The sequence below is a fragment of the Myxocyprinus asiaticus genome, chromosome 4, assembly GCF_019703515.2.
Source record: "Myxocyprinus asiaticus isolate MX2 ecotype Aquarium Trade chromosome 4, UBuf_Myxa_2, whole genome shotgun sequence".
NCBI classification, from domain to species: Eukaryota; Metazoa; Chordata; class Actinopteri; order Cypriniformes; family Catostomidae; genus Myxocyprinus; species Myxocyprinus asiaticus.
This window is the reverse complement of record NC_059347.1, coordinates 9,002,882-9,026,965: the sequence shown is the minus strand read 5'-3', so window position 1 is coordinate 9,026,965 and position 24,084 is coordinate 9,002,882. Positions and strand designations below refer to the sequence as shown.

Genomic DNA, 24,084 nt, shown 5'->3' with positions numbered 1-24,084 from the left:
AAAGGACGTCGCTGGCACATTAGAGCACAAGAACCTCGCGCCTTGTGCATATAAAAGCCTGCACAGTTTCGAGAAGCAGTGAACTTGACAGCTCTGTTCTCCTCTGATGTGCCTCATGGATCAGAGGGATTCCGCGGAGGCTGCAGGATGTCAGGGGTCATCAGGGGCCAGCTGCACACTTTAAAAGCACTGTCCGAAGCTCGGCCACCTCGATCATTCGGACCCAAGACTAGCTAGAAGACGGAATCGGACGCGCGATCACATTTGAAAAATTCATTCATTCGCAATGCAAACTCCGGAACTCATATTGGTCGTCACCTTAGCGGTTTCGCTGATACGCGTTGGCTGCGTAAGGATCAATAACCACGACGCACTCAGTGCAGGACATCATGAAAGAGATGTCTATTTAGGTTCATATTTAGACTACAGTCTCCAATCGTATCCAAGGTACCCGCTGTACATGATGCAGTTATACAGAGACTTCAACGGTAAGACAAGGATGGCAACTACTCCATCCAATGACGACAACCCAACTCTCCATCAGTCTGACTTCGTCTTAAGCTTGATTGCGCAAGGTAAGACATGTGCTTTGCTATAGATACGTAGTTGCAATAAGTTTGTCTGACGTCACCTCATATGCTTTAACCTTCCTGCAAAGCTTAATTTGGTTTGCAAAAATATAATCATGTCATTCAAGTCCTTACCCTGCAAAAAAGTATCAATAAGTAGGCTACCATGCTATGGAAATGTTATTTGGACATGTAACATACTATGCATTATCTTGGAGTACCATATACTGTAAAAGTGGCAATCATTCAGTATCATGCATAGCACAAAGTGTTTCAAATTGATCATCACTGTACCATATATGGCAAGTAATTTGCCAGCAATGTAGACCTGCATGGAAAAACTTTAATAATGCATAACAATTTAACTGCACATTGACAAAGTCTTTAAAGTCGTGGATTTATTCAATGAGAGCAAATGAGTTTTAAAGAGGTGAGAACGCAATGCATTCGGGGAACCTGTGGGCTCGTATCATAACGTTAAATCTGTCATCGTTATCAGGCTCGTCGCTTCTGAGCTATCTGACCCTCAGCTTTTACAACTCAGTAGTGTCACAATGCGTATTCGACTTTAAAGAGCTCGCTGTTTTATGTACACGGGGGTGTGTATTAGCCCTTCAGACGTCTGTTACAACGCGAGGTTCAATACACATCTCTTGTCAAACAGCCCCTCAATTCTGACAGTCTGCTGACATTTGGCTGAGGCGCGCAGCTCTGGCAGAACCTGCTGTTACGGCTGAATCTTACGAAATCTGTCAAGAAAATACACAAATAAATAGTTATAAATACATAGACATTTATTGCGTATGCTAAATGAAGCCTTTGAAACCTTCACATAAATAAATCTGATCTGAAAGGCTATATGGCAGTATATACTGTACATATGTGAAAAATATGTTCATCTATAGTTTTCACTGATGTAAAAAGTCACATACTTGTACATATACAGTATGCAAAATATATTTAAAAATAATAAAAAATGTCCGTTTTCATATATGTAACATATTTAAGTAAATACATATGGAAACACACACACGCACACACACACACACACACACACACACACACACACACACACACACACACACACACACACATATATATATATACGCACTTACTGACCACTTGCACACCTGTACACCTACTTCATGCTATTATCTAATCAGCCAATCGTGTGGCAGAAGTGCAATGCATAAAATCATTCAGATACGGGTCAGGAGCTACAGTTAATGTTAAAATCAACCATCAGAATGGGGAAAAATGTGATCTCGACTCTGGCATGATGGTTGGTGCCAGACGGGCTGGTTTGAGTATTTCTGTAACTGCTGATCTCCTGGGATTTTCATGCACAACGGTCTCTAGAATTTACTCAGAATGGTGCCAAAAACAGAAAACATTCAGTGAGTGGCAGTTCTGCAGATGGAATTACCTTGTTGATGAGAGAGGTCAACGGAGAATGGCCAGTCTGGGTCGAGCTGACAGAAAGGTGACGGTAACTCAGATAACCCCTCTGTACAATTGTAGTGAGCAGAAGAGCATCTCAGAATGCACAACAATGGGCTACAACAGCAGAAGACCACTTCGGGTTCCACTTCTGTCAGCCCAGAACAGAAAGCTGAGGCTGCAGTGAGCCTACTATCTGCATGTTGCAGCAGAAATCCAGATTTGTCAGATCAGGCGATGCTTTTCCAATCGTCTACTGTCCAGTTTTGGTGAGCCTGTGCCCACTGCATCCTCAGTTTCCTGTTCTAAGCTGACAGTAGTGGTATCTGGAAGGGTCTTCTGCTGCTGTAGCCCATCCGCCTCAATGTTCGACGTGTTGTATTTTCAGAAATGTTTTTCTGCATAGCACTGTTGTAACGTGTGCGTATTTGGGTTACTGTCACCTTCCTGTCAGCTTGGACCAGTCTGGCTATTCTCCTCTGACCTCTTTCATTAACAAGCCGTTTTTGCCACAGAACTGCCACTCGCTGGATGTTTTTTGTTTTTCGCACCATTCCCTATACACTCTGGGGGCACTCCAGCCCGTCTGGCACCAACAATCATGCCAAGGTCAAAATCACTAAGATCGCATTTTTTCCCCATTCTGATGGTTGATGTGAACATTAACTGAAGCTCCTGACCCATATTTGCATGATTTTATACATTACACTGCTGCCATACGATTGGCTGTTAAGATAATCGCATGAATATGTAGATGTACAGGTGTATCTAATAAAGTGGTCGGTGAGTGTATATATACAGTATATACCATTTATATGTTCATTTATGGCCATAAATAGGCTTTATATGTATCAGATTTTATACAGAAAGCGACTTTGTTGTAAATATTAGGACTATTTTTTTTTAACTGTGCCTACGTAGAGGGTGTTCACATAGGATACGTTCTTTAGTTGCGTCAGCGCTGTTTTTAAATTGTTGCTCCATGTGCGTCTATTGCGCTCCGTCTAGCTGGTTTTGAACACAAGTAAGCATTCTGTGTTCCACTTCCACATTGTTTCTTCGATGGCCAGATTTATTCACTTTACTGAATTATTTGAAGCTAAATAATGGGATACAAACATTTTCTGTTTCTTTTCCAGGCTGCCATCAAATTGGTGAGCGATGGACCGTCACCTTCGACATGTCTTCCCTCTCAGAAAGCGACAACATTCAACTTTCAGAGCTCCGGGTCCGTCTCCCAGCATTTTCTGTTTCCAGACGGGTCTTTGTTGATATCTTCCACTCACGTAAACAGGACTGTGAGCCTGACTCTGTGTTTTGTCGCAATAAGCGTATTTTTCTGGGCACCATCAAGTCGATGCCCGGCACTCCAACATCAACCTGGACAGTCTTCAATGTCACAGCGCTGCTCAAACACTGGTTGAATCGGGGAATGCAGGCACCTGAGAAGATCCAGACATCGGAGGACGGAGATGGTGATGGAAGCGGCAGCGGAGAAGACTTTACAGGACATATTGCAAACAGTTGGCAACGGAAAATTCAGCATCCCACAGCAGACCGAGTTATGATTGTAGTTTTCTACAAAAACACACTTTCCCACAGTGGCCAACGTGCCTCCAGTCTGATTAATACAGTGGAGCACTCTAAATATGTAGTCCTGAACTGGGTACCTGACGCGGCACAAGGTCGTCGCCACAAAAGAAACCGAGTCGAAAGGATGCGTGTTCAGACAACAGATGATAGAAACGCGACCAGGGTGCTTCCGGAGCCTCACCAAGGATCACTTTGTCGGCGAGTTGATATGTGGGTGGATTTTGACCAAATTGGATGGGATGAATGGATCGTGCACCCAAAGCGTTATAATGCATACCGTTGTGAAGGCGATTGTCCAAGTCCACTGGATGAGTCTTTCAACCCAACAAATCACGCCTACATGCAGGTAAGAAAGTGCAGTTTAATCAGTAGGAAATTCAGTGACAAGTGAATTTGAAGAACATGCCTGGGACTTATTTCACAATAAAATATTTTAGGAGCATTATGATAATCAACACATAAAGGGACAGTTCACACAAAAATGAAAATTCTCTCATAATTTACTAACCCTCATCCCAGATGTGTATGACTTTCTTTCTTCTGCAGAACTCAAATGGAGATTTTTAGAAGAATATTTCAGCTCTGACGGTCCATTCAATGCAAGTGAATGGTAATCAAAACTTTGAAGCTCCAAAAAGCACATAAAGGCAGCATAAAAGTAATCCATACGACTCCAGTGATTTAATCAATGTCTTCTGAAGCGATCTAATTGGTTTTGGGTGAGAACAGACCAAAATATAACTAACTTTTCACTGTATACCTTGCCATTGCAGTCTCTAGGCAGGATCACGATTTCAAGCTGGATTCCTAACATGCGCAGAGTGCTAGATGGCGCTATAGGAAGTGTAATCGAACTTAAAATCATGATAGCCAAGGAGACTGCTGATGTCAAGATTTATTGTGAAAAAGGCGTTATGTTTTGGTTTGTTCTCACCCAAAAACTATATTGGGTCGCTTCAGAAGACATGGATTAAACCACTGGAGTCTTATGTATTACATTCATGCTGCCTTTATGTGCTTTTTTGAGCTTAACATTTTTTGTCATCATTCACTTACATTGTGAGGACCTACAGAGCTGAGATATTCCTCTAAAAATCTTCATTTGTGTTCTGCAGAAGAAAGAAAGTACAACATTTGATGGCATGAGGGTGAGTAAATGAGAGAATCTTCATCAATGTTTTATTTACACTGTGAATAGCTTAATAAATACAACATGTATTGTGTCTTTTTAAGTATTTGAATAGACAATTTAATTAAAATAAATAGTGTCTGCACAGAATTAGGCCTATTTACTCCAATGCAAATCTAATGAGAATCATCATTGAGAAATAAATAAGAATTACAAACAAAGGTAATTAATCATTATGTAATAAAATGGGAGTTGGGAGGGAATATGTGCTTAATTGGCATAATAAATGCATAAAAATATAAATGACCTTAAAAATGTAAATAGACCAATTTCTTAGAATTTTAGGGTAAAATACACCTATGAAAAAAGATATTTTTGTAAGATTTATCTGCTAACAAGATTTCAGAAAGAATTGAAAGTATTTACTGTATAACATGAAGATGAAGGATTGGTAATTTTCTGTGTGGAGTTGATGAAAGAAGTACTTTTTGCTTTTGCTTACCAGAGTTTGCTGAAACTTTACCATCCGGAGCGTGTTTCCTGTCCGTCGTGTGTGCCAACACGCCTCAGCTCCCTCTCCATGCTGTACTATGAAGGTGACGGTGTTGTCATGCGCCATCACGAGGACATGATCGTGGAGGAATGTGGCTGTCAATGAAGTTTTCTTCTGGCATTTCATGGACAAGTCTGATTATAGCTGACTATAGACTATATTGCTCTGATAACACTTAAAAAGGGGTGAAAGACCCCATAATACTTTCCATATATTTTTTAATGCTTTCCTGTGTTCGGGTTTTTGGAGAATTTCGAGAACCACCGAAATGCTTTCAAAAGAACATATTTAATATTTAAAATAATAATAAAAAATGTAAATATTTTGTATTTGGTTATTTTTAATGGGTGTATAAAGTTTGCTAAATGTACATTGGCTATGCTGTGTAGGTAGGGTTGCCACACGTCCCGTAAAATATGGGATTGTCCCCCCCCCCCCCCCCCCCAACAACTTCAGAGAGATTGTCCTTTATTCTACAGCTCCAAAAGTGGCAACCCTAAGTACATGTTTAAGGAAAAGTAATTATGCATTGTGATAAAATGTGACAATTTCAGTGTTTTATCCTCTTATCAGAGGCCTGATAAAGTCTTATATGAAATTTACATCAAACTCTATAAATAAAGCACAGCATTATTTCAGTATAAGTGTGATGTTTGTGTTCTTGATGTCAATTTCAACTGTTAGTCACATTAAATCATCCTTTTTAGTCATTGGAAGTAATTGCTTATACAGTAGCTTTGCAAATGCAATTTGCTGGTATTTTATTTGTATATGAGACTGTATTCACACGGTGCTTTAACCTTAGCTGTAAGACAGTTCTGTATAGTAAAATGGACATTTCTACTTGATGTCATTACATAAAATAATGTCTTGATAATATTTATGTTTCACAATCCTAGACTTGACTTTACTTAACCATTCCTGCACACATTATAGACCTATCCTGTGTCTTTCTCTCCATGTCTGTTAATTAGGGGCCTGTTTGGTATCCTCAGTGCAGGGCCATAACCGCAATATACATTCAGTGTGGGTGTGAAGCAGAATGTTTTTACTCTGTGACAATGCGTTACATGGACCGCTATCTCTGTTGCGCATGATCTACGTTTTTACATTTGTGACTCCCGCTGCACGCCTTTACATGCGCTTACTCCCGCGAACATTGACAATCCCCCGGGAGTTGAGGGCCCCCCTGCAACCAGGGGCCCCAGGGCTTCAGCCCAGGTAAGCCTGTGCGTTAATGCGGCCCTGGCAGTCTATTATGTACTATGTGCTATTTGTCATTAAGTTGTTGCGGGAATAACATAATGGTTTAAAAATGTTGCATTTTTAGCGTGCTCAGTAGTCTAACACCACTCGTCAATGTCATTTGAGATCAAATCCTGCCAATCAAATCAATGAAGGCGGGACTCAAGTTTAAGAAGCGGGAACCTCGTAGATTATTCCAGCACTACACATCAGCAAGCAGTTTAGGCTATGTGTTAGTGTCATGTAAGATGTAAATATTTCACTAAACATGCAATGTTTGCCCACTGTTTTATGATTGAAATGTTGTACCGACCGACAGCAATTTCCAAAGGTGCAAACAATTCACCATTTGGCGAGATTCACCGATTTGAATTGAAAAAACTTAGTGTAAAATACGTGATTAGAATGTCATTCATAATTGTGAATGTGAAAACATTAATGGAGCAGTTTTAGCATATCAGACTTTAAGACAAAGAGCTAATGTGTGTGTATATTGTAAAGGAATTGAATGAATGTGGTTATCGGGCAAGCTTTTAAAGTAAGAATTACTTTGCTAATCTTACTTTTGAAGAAAATAAGTTATAAAACACAAAGTAGAGTGTTATCACCCTGAGAACATGGTAACCTGTGACTTGTGGCTTCCATTGAGTTTTTAGATTGTGGCAAGGACAATGTCATATATTTTAATGCAAATATTATTAGGTGCAAATTAATCAGAAAAAAAGATTTTCTGAATAGTTTCTTTATATCTTTATTTCTGAATTTTGTACAGCATCTCCTAAGTTTTTTTTAATTTATTTATTTTTTATTTTGAAGAGATGAATTGATGAATTTTGAATATATTACATTTTATTTTGAGTATGTCCTTATCAGGTCTGTGCTCAAAAAATAAGTCACCAGTTAAAGGAGTAGTTCACCTAAAAATGGAAAATGCACTTTTACTCACTCATTTATTCACCCTTATTTTGTTCAAAACCCATATGCTGTTACTTTTTCTTGAAACATAAAAATAGATATTTTAAGCAGCTCTATAAGTAAATAATAAAATAGCAGTAAATAATTGAGTGTATTTTCTTTTTGCAAGCCAGCTGATGTCATGTCATTTTACAGATACATCAGTAATGAAAAGAAATTCAAATTATATTAGTGTTTTCTATGAGACAGCAAAAAAAATAAATAAAAAGAAAAAAGAAAAGATGACTGAAAAAGGCAAATTGCTAGCAATGTAGACACAGTGTTTGTCTTGTACAGTGTGAAAAAAAAAAAATTATGTATCTTTTAAGACCAAAAATGATCACATTTGATAAAATTATTGCATTTAAACCCTTTATTCAGAAAATTATTGCATTCAGCACCTCTGCTATTTTAAAGGACCAAAGAGAACCATAATATTTGTGACCTCAACACCTGCGACTTGCCACCCCCAAAATGATTTGGTCTCCCCCAAATGTTCAAGACATGGTTACGGCCTTGCCTCAATGGAAGACACTTATTGCCAGAGTCCTTTTGGCTAATGAAAGCACCGCTTTTACACACATCCTTACATTCTGCCAGTGTGGGGGCTGGGATAATAGGTGTAATAAAGGTGTTAAGAAGGAAAGTATTTGAAGGGTGGGTGGTATCTGGAGGTGTTTGAATCATCACATTGTATAGAGATGTTATTATATGTTGAGGTTGGGTGGTCTGGAATATTGGTTGTTTGGACCAATTGTATGTCATGGGCAGCCCAGATGTGAGCCTGTCAACCTCAGTTTATTGTGACTCAAGTAACTCACCACAGTAGTGAGTATTACCAAAGCATTGTTTATTACAAACAAACATATGAAATATGTTCAAAATCTTTAAGAATTACCCTCGAATTCATCTTTAGCAAAGCAGACAGCTAGCTGTATATCACAGTCACCCCTCATTTAGAGAAACCTTTCCATTTTCCTTTTTGACACTTTCTTTTTGCATTTTCTGTGTGCATGTATGAGCTGTGCTCCTATATGAGGACATTTATTTAAACAAAAGGATGACACCAAAGCCATTTGTGAGTTTTTATTTCTTTATTAATTCTTTAAATGTATCTTCAGCTGGTGTACAGGGTAGAACATTTCTATATATTTATATGGACTTTTAAAATCTTGTCTGATTCAAAGACCTATAGTAGCGATAAAAATAAACACATAAAATAAAAGAAACTTTGAAGAAGCACAAGGCCTCTATATTCCCACAGGCACCCCCCTGAAGTCTGGCTTGCTAAGATGCTACAAGTACATCCATAACATTATAGTATTCTCATATTCCCAAAGAGCAAGTCATAAATTCCCATTTGCAAGTGCAAAGCATTGTAATTAAATATAATTATACATATACATATATATGTATTAAAATCTTTTCTGTGCAAGTGTGCAGTTTGCATTCCTTTTCATAAGTAGTATGCTATTGCATTAATATTGAATTTAAATCATTCTTGTAGTAAATAGACGTATACATATTCTTACATTTTTGCAAGAGGTTGGTTTTTAAACCATTGCTTAGACATCACACAACTGCATTGCTAACTTGACGTTCCCTTGCTGCCATACTGGAATGGACTGGCCCACCTGCAGCCACTGTAATCTGTGTTTTAGTTTTGTTTAGGGAGGGACTAAAGAGATCTTCTAGTGTGGAGAAATGATGTTTTTCCTTGAAATTATATTTCTTGTTGCCAAATTTCCAAAGTGTTAGAAAACCCAAACCATGTAAATCACTTAAAAAAATCCTTTATCATTAATTTGAATCCTTCTATTAAATGATTGCTTCAATACTTGCATGACAGTTAAAATCGATGCTTTCCAATTTAAATTGGTTCCAGTTATATGACCTGAATGTGTCATACAAGAGTCCATGCAGTGACAATATACATTTGAATTAAACTGCTAAGGCATAATGTACAATGCTACAATGCTACAATGGATATCCTGTTTTACTATGCTCTTATGTAATTATCAGAATCTGTATCTGCATGCATCATATCATTAGTTATTTGCATAAATCTCCGATGCTTGGTTTGAGATTTTCAGGAATTTCATTCTCCTCTTTAAGCATCTTTCGAAATCTGATCACATTATTTTCAGGATAAGTATTTGTGGTATATTCAGATGTGACATGAAAGGAGGCGTAAAGAATCTAATTTATGAAGAAAATAAGATTGACATGTTTGGACTGTTTGGTTTGTGTGGAGACCAGTCACATGCCGATCCACTTGAATTCTACGACTTTAATTGCTGGCTAAAATCAAAGAGTAATGTTCAAAATATAATAATGTCACTATATATGAGAGCCTTGAAGTATTTAAACATCTTTTGTTCAGTTAACACTAAAAACCACCACCCATGAAAGACTATGCTTGGATGCCTAGATATCTTACATTTGGTAACTATGGTATCCAAGGAATGCTACATGGGCAGCAATGACTGTTTGCATAAAAAGATATAGTCGGAGGTGTGCAGGAATACTAGTTTTAAAACGTGTCCTAAAAATAACCCTATAATAAGCAACAGCAATTTTACTGACTGACTGCTGTCTCAATAAACCTCATGCAGAAAGTTAATATGGTGTAGAGCGATCGGTTTGCTGGAAGACTTAAGTGCAGATGCAGAAAATTGACATCATAGTTTAGAGGTGTGTGTGTGTGTGTGTGTGTGTGTGTGTGTGTGCATGGAGTCAGTTCTGTTCTGTTTTGTTGTGGGACAGTGGAACAGTCTGATCACAGTGCTCAGTGGCTACGAGTCTTAGGCGAAGGAACTTGTGGTTTTCGCATATTTTTTTTTTGTCAGGCATGTGTTGTCCATGTGCTGAGTGCCTACAAACTTATTGGGCACCAAATCTTGCTAGTTAAAGTAAAGCTGAAACTACAAAATTGGCATTAAAATATAACATAATGAACACAATGAGAAGCATAATACAGATCGTATTATGTCATTATACAGATTATGACATATGTTTTATGTCTCTAACAACATATACAGTAGTGTTCTCCCAGATTATTGGCATCCTTGGTAATGATGAACAAAAAAGCAATGAAAAATATTATTTACCAATGCTCTTTCATTTGAGAAAACTCTAACTGTTTGGTAAAGTAAAAAAAAAAAAAAAAAACAACAAAAAAACAAATATATATATATATATATATATAAAAATAAATACATTTTCTGTGTCACAATTATTGGAACCCCAAGAACCAATTTGTCAAAACAATGTAATTGACATATATTCCCATTTCTAAAATAACTCCACATATACATTTATTTTTAGTTTCTTACCAAAGCGAAATGGTTTAACAACACTAATTCTTTTAGAAGATTTGATGACATATTTAAAGGGAATTCAGTAACACTTTACAATAAAGTTGTATTTGTTAACATTAATTAATGCATAATGAACTAACATGAACTAACCAAGAATAATTGTTTTTATAAATTAACATTAATCATCATTAATAAATGCTTTAAAAATTGGTGTTCATTGTTAGTTCATGATAACTAATGCATTTACTGAACCTTATTGTAAAGTGTTACCGAATATGCACTTACATTATTGACCATTATGATGAAAAAAATAGAGTCAAAGCAAGTTATTTTGCAGGCTGTGGCTTTGGTATATTCATTGTAGAAACAGAGCCCAAACTGCTCAAATCCACACTGATTTCCACGCTGCAAATAGTGTGCTAAAAGCACTAATTGCATGGGGCTATTAGTGCTTATAGGCTGATTGTGACACTTTTTTTTTTTTTTTAAATAAAATAGTCTTTAATGCCAGTCTTAATATGCACATTGTATAGTTAAGTTAAAACTAACTACAATAACTTAAAAAATAAAAAATAAAAAAAAAGAAGGAAAAAATAAAAATAAAAAATAAATAAATATATATATATATATATATATATATATATATATATATATATATATATATATATATATATATATAAATTGCATGATATTTATTGAAATTATATACTTATTGATATTTTTAGATTGAACTGACAAAAATAGATTTTCATTGCTTTTTTTCCGCTCACAAGGATATACAGAAGAGTCCACTTCCACTAATTTGTATCTCCATACCTGAATAATCTGCTATACATGACAATTTACTGCAAATTTTGAATGGTGCTAAAATGTTAATTGTGGATAATGTTAATATAGTGTTAATATGCTTCTCTCTTCATATCAAGTTATTAAAAAGGAAGCTCACGATTCATATGAATATAGAACATAACAAAGTTGATGCAATACTGAAAATGATATGTACACACGTGTACATATATAGCCTTAAAGTAATTTTAATGTATGTCCAATGTACTGTATCCCCATATTTAATCTGCACAAATTGAAACCCTTGAGCCTAGTATACATCTCAGGCAACACAGAACATTACAGCTCATTTCTAAAAAGCACATTTGCTACACAATTACACCTTTACAATACATAAGACATGTACGATTTAACTGAACATGAGCTCTGGAGCAAGTATTGAAACAGCAGCATAATCATCGCATAGGTTGTTTGATTTTTGGGATGTCAAAAAGAATACGCACACGCGCACACACACACACACACACACACACACACACACACACACACACACACACACACACACACACACACACACACACACACAGAGTGAGAGTACATTCACATCATATTTCAGTGCATATTATGTATAATATCAGTAAAAGAGGGACAAACAGCTCCCCACTTGAAATTATATCAGAAGTGTGTTCTGGGCTCACTTCCACTGTTCTGCGTTCAGTTGGAAGACTAAATTTAGGTCAGAACAGTTGCAGGATTTCACTATAACTAGTTTCTCCCAAAACAAGGATGTCTCGGTTTCACAGCAATCCAGGGCTTAAGCGTATATGCTTCTGGTTCACCAAAGTCCTTCCACCCTCCATGTTTACAGCCCTTGCGGTATGACACTGATTTCTCATCTTCCTTTTAATCAGCCTGGATTCTCATAATTGCTTGCAGTCAGTGCTGTATGTAAAGGCAGGCCATGCAACAGCACTTTCACATGCTGATATTGAGATTACAGGAAGCACTTCTCATATGCTTGCTTTTTTTCATTGTTTGATTTTGTTTTATAAGAAATCATGCCTCTAGTGTTTTATTTTGCTTGTTTAAAAAAGTCCTAAAATCTGTTTTCATAGTTGATATCCATTGTCTATTGCCAGCACTCTAGTTCTGTTGTCTTCTTTATTTGACACCCATCATGTGTCAGTGAAGGATGGTTTGCATGACAAGTCCTAGTTGGAGAGATAGAAAGCAGGGTTACGATGCCGCACAGTGTAAGCATTCAATTATAGCATATAGCTTTTAGATTTAAAACCAGAATTGTTTTATACCCAGCTGGAAAAACAACTTAAGGTGGTCAAGGTAGTTTTGGAACATGGCTGGTCTACAAGTTCTAACCAGCTTGACTAATAAAATGGTCTATTACTGTAGGTCAAAACCAGGTCCACCAACTGGTCATCCAGCTAAACAACCATCTAGACTAGCTAATGACAAATGTTGGGGAAGCTAATCTAAAATTGTAGCTTCCCAAGCTACAAGCTACACATTACTTAAAGTAGTAAAATTACAGTCAAGCTGATCAAAAGCTGATACAATGGGAACTCCTCCCAGGAGTTACAATCTCTGAAGCTCGTACAGAATCACAGCAAATTATTGGCAGATGGTGCTTGACGCTCTGCCACTTATGCACATCATTGCAGGCATATAAACCGAAGCACACTGCCATTTCATAAGAATTTACTGAGTGAAGGAAGGAGCCATTTCTCAGTCCCTAAACAGTGAGAAATTAGTAGTGTGGCAAAGCTACGCAGTGTCTCATTCCCTCCTTTATGGGAATCCAGGTTACATTTTCAAGACCTTTCTTTTCATGTCGGTCTTTTGCTGCTGCATCAGTAGCTGACGCTATGGGATTTATTTACCATAACAGCACACTACTGATTCAGATGCACCAGAACAATGTTCATGAGCCAATAGGGTTGTAAAAACATTAAAAAGGAACTCATCTTCACATCGCAGTGGGAAGAGAGAAATGCTCAGGTTATAAAACCTGGCAAAAACACTACAAGCAATGACAGTAGCCAGTCTGGGTATTGAATCATTGAGATATTAACCCTCATGCACATACAGAATCTGGGATGAGAGGAAATGTCCAGGTTTTAGAACCTGGAAAAGGTGCTAGGGCAAGCCCACCCTGTTGCCAGATAAATGTTTTCTAGTGACACCTCTTCTGCCCAAACCCAGGAGGAAACCATGCTCCTAGTACAATGAGCTTTAACACCCATTGGGCACTGCTTGCCTTGCAAATCGTAAGTGAGCACAATGGCCTCAACATCCCAGTGAGAAAGTCTGTGCTTGGAGACAGCCGAACCTTTGGCGTGGCCTCCGAAGCAAACAAAGAGCTGTTCTGACAGCCTGAATTGACTCATACTTTAAGTGTACGTATACAATACCCTCACCAGACAAAGCATGTGTAGCCTATTAGCCTCGTCTGACCCAAAGGGAGGAGAGAACGCTTCCAGAGTGGCAACCTGAGCCCTGATGGTAGTGGCCAAAACATTGGGTATGCAACCTTCTTTAGGCTTAAGGACTGCCTTTGATGAACCCAGTCCAAATTATAAACAAGAGTCTTTGACTGACAGGGCCTGTAGGCCCCTTATACATTTGACTGAAGCCCACGTGAGCAGCAGCAGTCTTCAACAAGAGTATGCATATGCTTACTGCATCTAACAGCTCAAACGGGGACCAGTAAGCGATTCAAACACCAGCTCTAAGTCCCAGACTGGGAAAATAGCAGGGCGAGAAGGCCTCAGCCATCTAGCTCCCTTTAAGAATTTGTTCACCAAAGGGTGTTTGCCTAGTGACAGACTACCCAAAGAGATATGTCAAGCTACTATGGCAGCAACATAAACTTTAAGCGTAGATGGAGAGAGTCCAGCATCCACACGCTTTGTAAAAAGCAAAGACTATATTTCAAAGTGTAGAGCAGCCTCGTGGAGGGAGCTCTGTCTTTTAATGTGATATCGAACATTGACTGTGACAAACTGCAAGTGTCTAACGATGGACCTGGAGTCTCCACAGTCCCAGCTGGGGATGCCAGATCATGCCTTGAGCTTGCGAGAGCAGATCTCTCCTAATGGGAAACGTCCACGTTGGAGCATCCAACAGCTCTATCAGCTCCGGAGACCAAGGGCGGTTGGGCTACTCAGGCACACTCAACAGCACAGTTTCCTTGTCTTACTGAACCTTGCACAACACCTGGTGCAGAAAGCAAACAGGAGGGAATGCATACTTGCTTTTTGCTGGCCATTTGTGAGCTAAGTCGTCCATGCTCAGTGGAGCTGGAGTCACCAGAGGCGACACTGCGTCATCACCAAATAGGCAAACAGGTCTACCTCGGCTTCCCCGAATACCTCCCAAATCCTCTGTCTGAGGATGAAGTCTCCATTCCCCTAGTCTACATCCATGATGCGAGAGCAAGTCTGCCCCACAGTTCAGGTGACCGGAGATACACGTATAGACAGGAGATGTTTCTCGCTCAAGTTGAGAACACGATGCGCCAACATCAGTCAACATCAGGTGCAAACGCACTCCCCCACTCCCCACGCACTCCGCACTCCACAGCTGCAGTACAGTCCATATGGTCTAGAATGTGAAAACTGTAAACAGCTCTAGGGAATATATGTGCCACGATGTTCGCACACATGTCCAGATACCGAAAACAAGACAACAGTTGCGCAGGGCACCCCATCCCGATTTGGACATATCCATTGTGACAGCTTTGCCTTTTGACAACTATGCATTCAGCGCAACACTCTTCTGATAGAATGACGGTGTTCTCTAAATTGCAAGCTCGGCTACACAGCGGTGCGTCATAAGGAGACGTAAGTGATTGCATTGCCACATTTGATGAGGCACTCTCGAGTTGATCCAGCACTGGAGAGGCCTCGAGTACACCAATCCCATAGGGGTGACAGCTGCCGCTGAAGTCATCGACCCCAACATCTGCTGGAACTCTTGCAGCGGCAAGGCTACTCTCTGCTTGAACTTCACCAAGCATTGGAGAATAGACTGAATGAATGCGGGTGTTGAAATAACGAGCCAACATGATCACCAAGTCAAGTTTTATTCCCAAGAAGGAAGACTGCCCAAAATACCAAAAACCAAACACCAAAATACTCTTAGCCCTATTGACTTTGAGGCCCAAATGCTCCAAGTGCATAAGCAACAGATCCCTGTGCTTGCATGGCAACTCCTCCAACTGTGCTAACAGTGGCCTATCGTCGAGTTAGTTTAATACGTGGACACAGCTCAACCTCAGCAGGGCCAGTGCCGCATTATCACATTTGTAATGCTACAGTGCTTCTCCTTGGAAAATATAGCTCATTACTGAAAAAGCTACACTATTATGAAAATAGCTAAATTACTGTCATACTACTGAAAATGTAGTTAAGTTTGGCATCAGTACCTTTAGCTATTTTCACCCCAACACTGCTAATGACCATAAATGACCAGCTAAAAACCATGTAAAACCAGTAACCACCTTAAGCATGGTAGCACCTTGGATTTTTCAGCAGGATAAAACAAGTCTATAAGATTATTTCAGTAAGACTTTATTAAAGTTATAAAATTGTTCCAGTGCTGTTATAATTACACTCTGTCATATATCTGATATAAAATTACAACATGCTTTTCTGACAGGTTTAAATGACACAATCAATCATGAAATACATAATAAAGAGTTATTGAAGAAGCAGAAGGAGAGGGTTGAAAATAACTAATTGGAAACCTCTAGATATTAGTTGGAAATGGACAGGATGTCAGAGACATTTAGGAGTTAATGCAGTGAGGTGAAATGTAGGCTTTCAAGAAAATTTAACACCCCATAACAAAGAGGACACACCTTCACACTAAATTAGCTTAAGATGATTTTTGGAACATGGTAGCTAGTTTGTTCATGGTCCAATGTGGTCTACTTTCTCTACCCAAGATGGTCAACCAGGTCAACCTCGGCCCCACCAGTTGCCAGTGCAGCTGATCAAACCTCTAGACCAACTTGGGCCAGCTAATGGCCAAACATGACAAGCTTGGACCAGTTAGAAACCATGTGAAACCAACTACTACCAAAAGCTGGTATTAGCTGAAATATCAGTCAACTGATATTTACCAGGCCCATACTGCTTTTGTTGTCTAATAGACTAAATACTTCAGTATTATCCACACACAACATACAGTATTTGTCAGATAGTCTGATCATATTCAACCACTTAACCAAAGTGACCTGCTGGCTTGCAAGAAAGCTGTACACAAAGAGGAGGTACTTTTCTCCCTTAAAAAACTGTTTGTTAAGTTTTGGATACCAGCTACCTTTTCAAACAAGCTTTACTTAAAGTAAATTAGTTGAAACTAAGCAGGTTACTTCTGTATTTCTGGGACAGAACTCTGAAATCCTTATATTAATATAGACAAAGTTGGATCTCTTGGCCAACACATAAAAGGCAACAAATTAAACATTCACACTTCAACTAAATTGCAGATTTAATCCTCTTCTGAGTACTTTTTCTTCTTCTTTACTTATAGAGTTTGGTAATTTACAGGTGTGACAACCGCATTGTACAATCAAATTCACTTCTAAAAAGTGCTGTTGGCATTCATATTTGTAGTGTACTACCGCGAAACACCAAACATTTCTATTAGAGATGCACAGATTTTACTTTTTTTGAAGACCGATACAAGTAACAAGTACCTATTTTTTAGGTATCGGCTGATATCAAGTACTGATATGAATATTGTTTTGTTTGTATTTGTATGCTATTCTGTTTGTATATGTACAGGATATTTAATATTTTGATGTAGCCAAAATTAGTGTTAAGTAGTAAAAATGACAATTCAGGACCGTTTTACCAGGGTGTAGCTTACCTTTAAATGTAACCCAGCTAACACATATGATACTTTATTAAAGCTTTGATGATGTTATTTTATGCATATTGTTCTGTGCACACACGGAGTGGGTAATGTGACCTTAGTATTGATTGATTGTTCTGAGTTTGTAGCGTTGACAGAGGCATTCATTTGAATGCTTTGTCCAGTGTTGTTGTTGGGCTATAAGAGTGTGCGCATGAGAGAAGCCTCATACATATCAGGCAAAGATGGATCAAATTAAAACTGATATACTAGATTTAAATGGTTTAAATGCCAAAATGTTTCTCCTGTTTCCAACTTGTATTGAAAGCGCCATGCACAGCATATGCAACCACGTCATTTTTCTAACGTACTATCACTGTAAGATATTAAATGATGATACCAATACCAATTACAAGTATTTACCCAGTATCGTCTCTATTCCAGCACCACCGAGTAGTATATGTGCATCTCTAGTTATATGATTATTATTCAGTCAACTATCACGAGTGGTAGTGGTTTGCCTAGTCTCAGACTCTTCTCTGATTTGCTGTCTTTAAGCAACACAGGTTGTTAATCAGTCCTCCAGAAAACAAAAAGTCATGTAAAAAGGGACCAGGTAAATACAAGTGCTTTTGAGAAAATAATTACTTTATTTGCCAAATCTTGCAATGATTGTGACATCAAATTTATCAAATCAAAAGTCTTGTTTGAGTCACTTTGTAGCATGTAAACAAGATGTCCACAAACACAACTGTGTATGTCTGTGAAATAATCTGCAATTATTTTCTATACTGTACTCAGACTCTGTACACCTATTCTGCTGTTTTTTTTCTTTGTGTATTTGATACATTTGTTTATGGAAATAATGCACCATTAATTTAAGGATTTTTTCCCATTCCAGTCTATTGTTGTAGTATAATCTATCTCAGATAAACCCGCACCTAAACTGCATGTAAAAACAAAATTAATTGTGATTTATTGCTTTACATGTCAAACAAACCAACTCGTGACAATTCATAATAATTAGTACAAAATGGCGAAATCATAAAATATCATGTGACTCATCTTAAAGGGTACAACTTTTATTCCCACAGAGACCAACCAATCAACAAACAGAATTTCAAATCGATACAAACAGGCATAACATTTTAGCAAGCCAACTACGGTTATTTATTCCAGATTTATTTATGCAAATGACAGATGTCAATGACCTGTAATACACTTCCCTCGTCTTGTCCCAACACCCTATGTTTTCTTGCTTACATGTAACACAAGTGATTTTTCCTATTAAATTCATGATTTGATTTAGGGGTTAGGTAAAGTGATATGGTTTATGGTAAGGTTTAGGTTTGGCTTAGGGGTTAAACTTAGGGAAAATCGTAATATTATCATTTGTTAGTTCTGTTATTTTTCCCTAAAGGAGGAAAAGTCGCACATTTTTGCACGAGCCAATCCATACAATTTCTTACGATTTTGCCATTTTTTACTATTATTATGATGTTATGAGTTTGATTTGGACAAACATCTCTCCCTGTCTAAGTGGGGGGTTCTTGTCCATAATAAGCTATAATATGGACCAGGCCTTTTACTGTTCAGTCAAAGGGATCTGGCAACGTGAGACTAGAGCTTCAGCAGTTATCCCCTGCTGGTAGATGCCATAATTACACCATTAAAGGGGCAAACATCATCTTACTCCATTAAAGGCCATTCGAATGTAGCTGTGTATTCTGACGAAAAAAAAAGTTCTATTGCAAGTAACTTTTAAATTGCAAATATTGAGTTTTATTATAGAAGTTTTACCAGTGCCCATTTAAAGCATGTAAAGCATGGAATGGAATGATATTTTTCCCTGTTTGCCTTGTTTGAAGTCACAGCTCATGCACCGGTGGGACAGTTGCTAGTACAGGGCATAGGAACAAGGAGGTCTTTAATACCGTTAGCATATCCATTCATTCAACCTAAATGGAGCTGTCATAAGATGTTTGTGGAAGTGTCCATGAGCAAAGATGGTAGAATTCAAATTGTGTACTTCCAGGGATCCTGGGGTAGCCGAGCAACTGCCATTGAGATTAATGGGAATACTATACTATTATAGGCCTCCATGATAAACATACAGAATTATAATTCACTCCTGCTTAATGCGGTTGTCACTCCCAAAACTTTGCAGTGTGTATTTAACAAAATACTGCTTAAATAATTATTAAATCCTGTTTAATTTCTTAATAATTTGACTTTGATCTCAATTTAGACAGACTTAATCTAGCATAATAACTCTCACAAAAAGCACTCTGAAAGGTGTTGAATCCCGTTGGTTAGCAGGATTACACAAGCACAAAGTGCAGCAAATGTCCTGTACCTGCAGGGAGGAGTGAGCCACACTCACTGCTTAACTCTCCGCAGACTTGCACATTTCACTATTTGAGCACCTCCCCTCTTCACATCCATAACATCCGGCTACAGTGGAGAACAGGTGGGGGCGAAAGAGGAGAGTGGCATCCAGGGGAGGACAGAGTAGGGGTGGGTTGAATGAGTTGAAAGAAGGGGGTAATGGGACAGATGGAGAGGGCAAAGTGAGAAGTAGGTGAGGGGTTAATAGGAAAGAGACCAAGGTGAAATAAGCAGAGCATGCAGTAACACAAAGAACAGAAAACAGCATGGAGAAAAGCAGGTGAGAATGGAAGAGAGATATGATTCAGGGGAAAAATGAAGTGGGATAGAAACAGACAATGAGGAAAGGATGGAGAGAGAAAAGTGAATAGCATCAGAAAAGGCCAAGAACAGTATAATATACAGAAGGACAGGCACATTCACAGTCTGGGCAAAGAGAAGTTTAATTAAAGTAGAGCGTTTACAGGGAAACATGACATGAACTGATAGGATAATGAACATCAAGTGAAGTTATCAATGAGGGTTAACAAGGAACAAACAATGCCCATAAAGAGAAATCAAATATGAACCCACCTAGTGTTGTTATTTCTTCAAAAAGATGCATACAGTTTCATCAACATTTTACATTAATATTCCCATTTTTAAGGGTTTATAATGTTATTCATAAATAACTAATAAGTACTTTACATATGCACTGTAAGTCATTGATATGCAGGTATAACAACATGAATAAAATAGGTGACTGTCATGTAATACATGCCAAATAGTGAGCATTTTAACGTAATTTATAAATGCTTAATAAATACGCTTATTCATACTCAAATTAATCAAATACATAAATTGCACTAAATCGTGATTTATGTCACAATGCAGAAAAATAGATTATTATAATGAGATAAAAAGGAGAGATTATGCCGTTTTTGTGTTTATTTGAAACTACTGTAATATCTTGACTCACTTGTGTTGTCACTTTCCTTGTCATGTTGATGTCAAAAGAATGGTGCTACTCCAAGCTGTGTCCCAACTTACCTAGTCCTATTTACCTGAAGTCCTCGGCAAAAACACTTTTCAGGTCTTTATGCTCATTCACAGCTTCTATCATATGATAAAGCCTGATGACCATTAAACTGAATTTTTATGCACAGGTTCATAGTGATGGCAACATATATTTCCATTTTACATTAAGGTAAATTTTCATAAGTTATGAATGTTGAATAAGTGTTATAAGCATTTATAACATGTGCGGTAAAATGGCTCACTATTTCACAGATATTGTATGAAAGTCACCCTTTTTATGCATGTTGTTATAACCACATTTCAGTGATTTATTATGCATCTGTAAATAACTTATTAGCCATTAATGAACCCCTTATAAAACCTCAACAAATCACAATTTCTTATGAGATATCTACAAGACAGTTGTCCTCCTTAAAAGCAGTGGCGGTTCTGGCTTACTTGGTGCCCTAGGCGAGATCGGACGTGGCACCCCCCCTTAACGCCCCTTATATATATAAATAAATGGCACATTCTATTAACATTGACATTATACAGTTTATACAGTACATAACTTAAATTGCACAATTAAATTATAGAGTCAATAAATAAAGTATATGGCAGAATTCTTACAAATTGCTGCTACTCTGTGCTATTACACCTAATCCCTAATTTAAAATTCAACCCTCCCTTCCTAGTTTTCATTGATGCAAAATCATCAACGACTTCGTCATTTCTACCCAGCAATCACATGGTTGATGCTAATTATTGCAAGTAGCCTACCTTTAGGCCTACTGTTTATCATGGTTATCTTATATTTGTTCATAATGTAAGAATACATTATGAGCATCCATAATCCTAACTATATAGAGCCTTTAAGTCTGAGTAGCCTGACGGGGCACCTTTCTCCCATCGCGATCTTGCAAACTGTGTGGGGGCAGGGCGGCACAATTTGGGGCACCTATCTCCAAGTTTGTGTAAAAATTCTGAACAAAGCCGTGTTAACTGTCACCACTTTAAAGCTGCTGTTGTCATTAGTAAGCTACTGTAACAATTCTATTTGGTTCATTTTAATGTGCGGGCACATTTGCTGAGATTGTTACATCATTATTTGTGGTTCTGATTGATTCCTCTTTTTGGAACTGAAAGAAAATGAATAATAATAATAATAATAATAATAATAGAAAGTGTAATGATTCACTGGGGTGAAATTAAGTTTTAAACTCTAATCATATCAATTATAACAAACTTCTGCTCAGACCAGTTACTTAAAGTGATACCAAGCCATCACCATTACTAAATAATGATATCAATGAGAGTGGAACAATGATATTAAAAGTACGAAGCATTTGAGGTGTCCAAAACCTACAATCTTCTCACATTATCCATTATATTCTGCTGTCACGCTTATGCACCACTTACATTTGAGGAACTTAATTTATATTATGGATGATAACTTAATGCCAAGCAGAACATGGTTCACTCTCTTTTTTCAATATGATGTTTCTCTACAAATGTGCTGTTAATCGCTACAGATGTGCTTTTGCAACCTTATGAATTCTTGTACTGTTTTGTAATTAATTCTTGCAAATGATTTAAAATCATTATTATGTGCTTCACATGTTTTGTTATAACCACTTTAAACCCACATTAACTCATATTTTAACATTAGATAATACTTAATCTTAGCGTACCTTTATTGGAGATCCAAACTGTCCATTCTGACTTAGTTTCAACAAACCAGTCCTATGTCACATCTAGTATGTCATACTGCAGGAACTTCTTTGTGCATTTTTTTTCTTTTGTTTGTCTGCTTAAACGTGTGGTGTTTTCTGGTCAACTACGCCTTAACTGAACATCTAGCGCTTTGCATACATTCTTTCGATCCATATCCTGCAGTCTTGGTGTAAACCAGACGACCCAGTTGGGCCAAGTCCAGCTAACTCAAAAGCCCACCTTGCTGTCACGGCCCAGGATGGCATAGCTCATATACTGCTCCCCATCAACATCTGGCTCTGTGATATCCTGCGGCAGCCCTTCTATGATGAGCTCCTGACCCCCCTCCTCCCCTTTTCCTCTCCGGACCACCTTCCTCACAGTCTACGTCACCCATGTGCATGGATGGGGTGAGATCAAGGAGAAACAGTGGATAAGCAGAGAGTGCATGAGAAGGAACGAAGGAGTGGAAATAAAAATGGACAATCAGGGTGATACAAAAGGGGAACAAGGAGGAAAAAATGTTAAAGGCAATAAATTGTGATGCCTAGCAGAAAAAAGGAGGAAAGGAGGCATGTACTTCAAATCAACATGAAATGGCATTTGCAACCCATTTACAGATTTTTGAAAAAGTAAAAAATACAGCATCACCACTTACCCAGATTTTTAAAACTATTGTTATTTGCTCTTTTAATACTAAACACTTTAACATTAATGCTAACTGTCACTGAATTACAGTGTTAACTATTGACAACACTAACCCAAAACTCCTGGCTGGTCTCATGAAAGTTATCATTGCACAATGTCATTAAATGGTTGATTACATGTATCACAGCAGTTTCGAGGTGAAATGTCCACTGTGTGGTGCTAAAAGCGAGTGAAATGTTGTCTCAAACAAATCCTTCCTCCCTACTCTAAACCTTAAAACTACACCTGACCAATAATGTCAAAAAAGCAAAAGTGAGATAAAAAGCACAATTGCTGAAGCAACCACGTAATTTCGTGGCGCTTGTATGAAACTTTTAGCTCATGCGTCAACTCACATACCCTTCTGGATTCGTACCCGTGTCCTTTATGTTGCAAGTATAACTCTCCTTTTCAGTTGAGCTACTGCACAATTTGGTCACACTTGAACAAGCTTGTAAATGTAGTTGTTTATGTAATGTAAATGTTAAAATGTCACCTTACAAGTCATGTGCTATAGTTAAGCTGTTTTGAAGTAATTAAATAACATTGTGTGAGGAACAGAGCGAACCATAAGCATTTGTGAATTTATAATCTGACGTTTTACTAATGATTTGTCTGAAAGTGAATAAAAATTATTGTCCTAGCATCTCTAGTGTTCATTTCACCAAGAATCTAACACAATACATGCAACGAGCAATGTAAAATATAATTTTAAAATGTAGGTATAGTAATGTGATTCTGTGAGACCAGGTTGCAAAACAACGTCTAAATACCTATTGTTTAGCATATTTGGTCTGAGTTTGAGCAGCCTAGGTGATGTTATATGACACA

The 24,084-nt window shown here is 37.9% G+C and overlaps 2 protein-coding genes across 7 annotated transcripts in view; one reads left to right on the top strand and one right to left on the bottom strand.

Moving 5' to 3' along the window:
* Nucleotides 1-376: 376 nt before the first annotated feature.
* Nucleotides 377-5,691, top strand: spaw (southpaw). The gene is made up of 3 exons (XM_051692180.1): nt 377-575; nt 3,149-3,948; nt 5,237-5,691. Exons 1-3 carry the CDS (start codon nt 461-463, stop codon nt 5,387-5,389), a joined length of 1,068 nt encoding a protein of 355 aa, XP_051548140.1. The 5' UTR covers nt 377-460; the 3' UTR covers nt 5,390-5,691.
* Nucleotides 5,692-11,847: 6,156 nt separating this feature from the next.
* The window catches only part of LOC127437095 (ankyrin-1-like), a 115,512-nt gene continuing 103,275 nt past the window's right edge, over nt 11,848-24,084 (bottom strand). For 5 of the 6 annotated variants that reach the window (XM_051691806.1, XM_051691761.1, XM_051691770.1 and 2 more), the window contains 3 exons: nt 22,807-22,950; nt 19,826-19,923; nt 11,848-12,800 (listed from right to left, as the gene is read on the bottom strand). In XM_051691806.1, the coding sequence (XP_051547766.1) occupies nt 19,849-19,923; nt 22,807-22,950 (219 nt within the window). In that variant the 3' untranslated portion in view covers nt 11,848-12,800; nt 19,826-19,848. The remainder of the gene's footprint in view (nt 12,801-19,825; nt 19,924-22,806; nt 22,951-24,084) is intronic. The other variant, XM_051691796.1, reaches the window with a different exon arrangement.